Source organism: Bidens hawaiensis, unplaced genomic scaffold (genome assembly GCF_021521415.1).
Source record: "Bidens hawaiensis isolate Kalapana, Puna unplaced genomic scaffold, B.hawaiensis_p1.1 tig00017039_1, whole genome shotgun sequence".
Classification (NCBI taxonomy): domain Eukaryota; kingdom Viridiplantae; phylum Streptophyta; class Magnoliopsida; order Asterales; family Asteraceae; genus Bidens; species Bidens hawaiensis.
This window is the reverse complement of record NW_027492579.1, coordinates 248609-250136: the sequence shown is the minus strand read 5'-3', so window position 1 is coordinate 250136 and position 1528 is coordinate 248609. Positions and strand designations below refer to the sequence as shown.

The 1528-nt window shown below is 29.4% G+C and overlaps 1 protein-coding gene across 1 annotated transcript; it reads left to right on the top strand.

Moving 5' to 3' along the window:
- The first annotated feature begins 420 nt into the window (after window positions 1–420).
- LOC143552845 (uncharacterized) lies at window positions 421–954 on the top strand. The gene has a single exon (XM_077042965.1). It carries the CDS (start codon window positions 421–423, stop codon window positions 952–954), a length of 534 nt encoding a protein of 177 aa, XP_076899080.1.
- Window positions 955–1528: the final 574 nt, after the last annotated feature.

The window sequence follows — 1528 nt, the reverse complement described above, 5'->3', positions numbered from 1 at the left end:
AGTGAGATAAATGGAAAATTTTGAGATAGTATTTTTTACCGCTAGTAATTCTTTTTCATTACTATGATAATTTCGGATTGACAGTTCTTGTTTTGGCTAGGCCAATTTCTAGGGAAGCTTAAATTTAAGCTTAACTCCAAGCAAGTTTTTAACCAACCTAATAATTTACAAAGTCTTGTTTCAAGAGCTTTTACTAGAAAAAATAAAATCTTCTATTGTTTCAACACGGAAGAAATCTCAGTGGATATAAGAAATACATCTGGAGAAGTGTATTTACCACTTCTAACAAAGGGAGAAATTGCAAAAAGACTTTTGCAAATAAAACCAGATTTAAGAAAGTCCCTCTCTATGGTACATATAGGAGCTGTAAAAATTCTCCTAAAAGCACAATTTAGAGATGGAATTAATTTTCCAATAAAAATGGCTTTAGTTGATAATAGAATTATCAATAGACAAGACGCTCTCCTAGGAGCTATACAAGGAAATTTAGCATATGGTAAATTTATGTTTACTGTTTATCCTAAATTTGCCTTACATCGAGATTCAAAAGATTTCGATAAAACTTTAAGTTTCATACATCAGTGTGAAAGAACCGACCTGATGGAACCAGGAAATAAAGTATTTACGATTAATTATTTAATCTCATATGCTTTAACAAATAGTACTCATTCAATTGAGTATAAAGAAAATGAGAATATAACTATAGAAGATGTATTTTCAGAAATCAGAACCGTAGAAGGAAGTAAGTTTTCAGAACCTTCACAGTTACGAGAAAACTGGGCAATTGATATTGCTCGAAACAAACAAATACTTGTGTCTAAACCAAGACATAGTTATGCAGGAACCTCTTCACATTTAAGAGAAGCTGGTAACAGTGAACTTCAATTAATGAGGTCTATGTCTGAAAGGATAGATAAGTACGGAGAAATTTTAAAAGAAGTTGTTGGGATATAATGTCCTCAAAACTAATTTTAAATACTATAGCTTCTTTAGAAGAAGAAATTGAAGCATAAATAAACTTATATTCTCTAAGAATAATATGAGTTCACTCATAAAAATAGAAGAATTAATTAAAGAATTAATTAATAAAATAGATAACATGGCTACTAAAGAAAATTTAGAAGTCATTGCGGCAAAAATTATCAAAGATGTCTTAGAAAAAATTGATAATCATGAAAAAACACAGCCTTCAACATCCGTAAGGCAAAAAGAAAAAATTTCTGAAAAATCTCAGAAATACTCTTTTCCTAACTTCAACGTGGGAAATCCATCATTAGGAAATTCCAAAAGTCCAAACCCGCTAACTTGGCCTTTTAACTCTAATGAAGAAGACCTTCAAAAGTCAAAATAAGACAATGATAAAAAATTATTTAAAAATAGCCTTTAGAAATATTCAATCTAAAAAGAATAAATATAAAATACTCATTCACTCTATACAAATAAGAATTCATTACTTGATAAACGACATCAATATGGATCCTCATGAAAGGCTTAACAATCTTGCTAAAAAATTCTCAGCCTTATATGA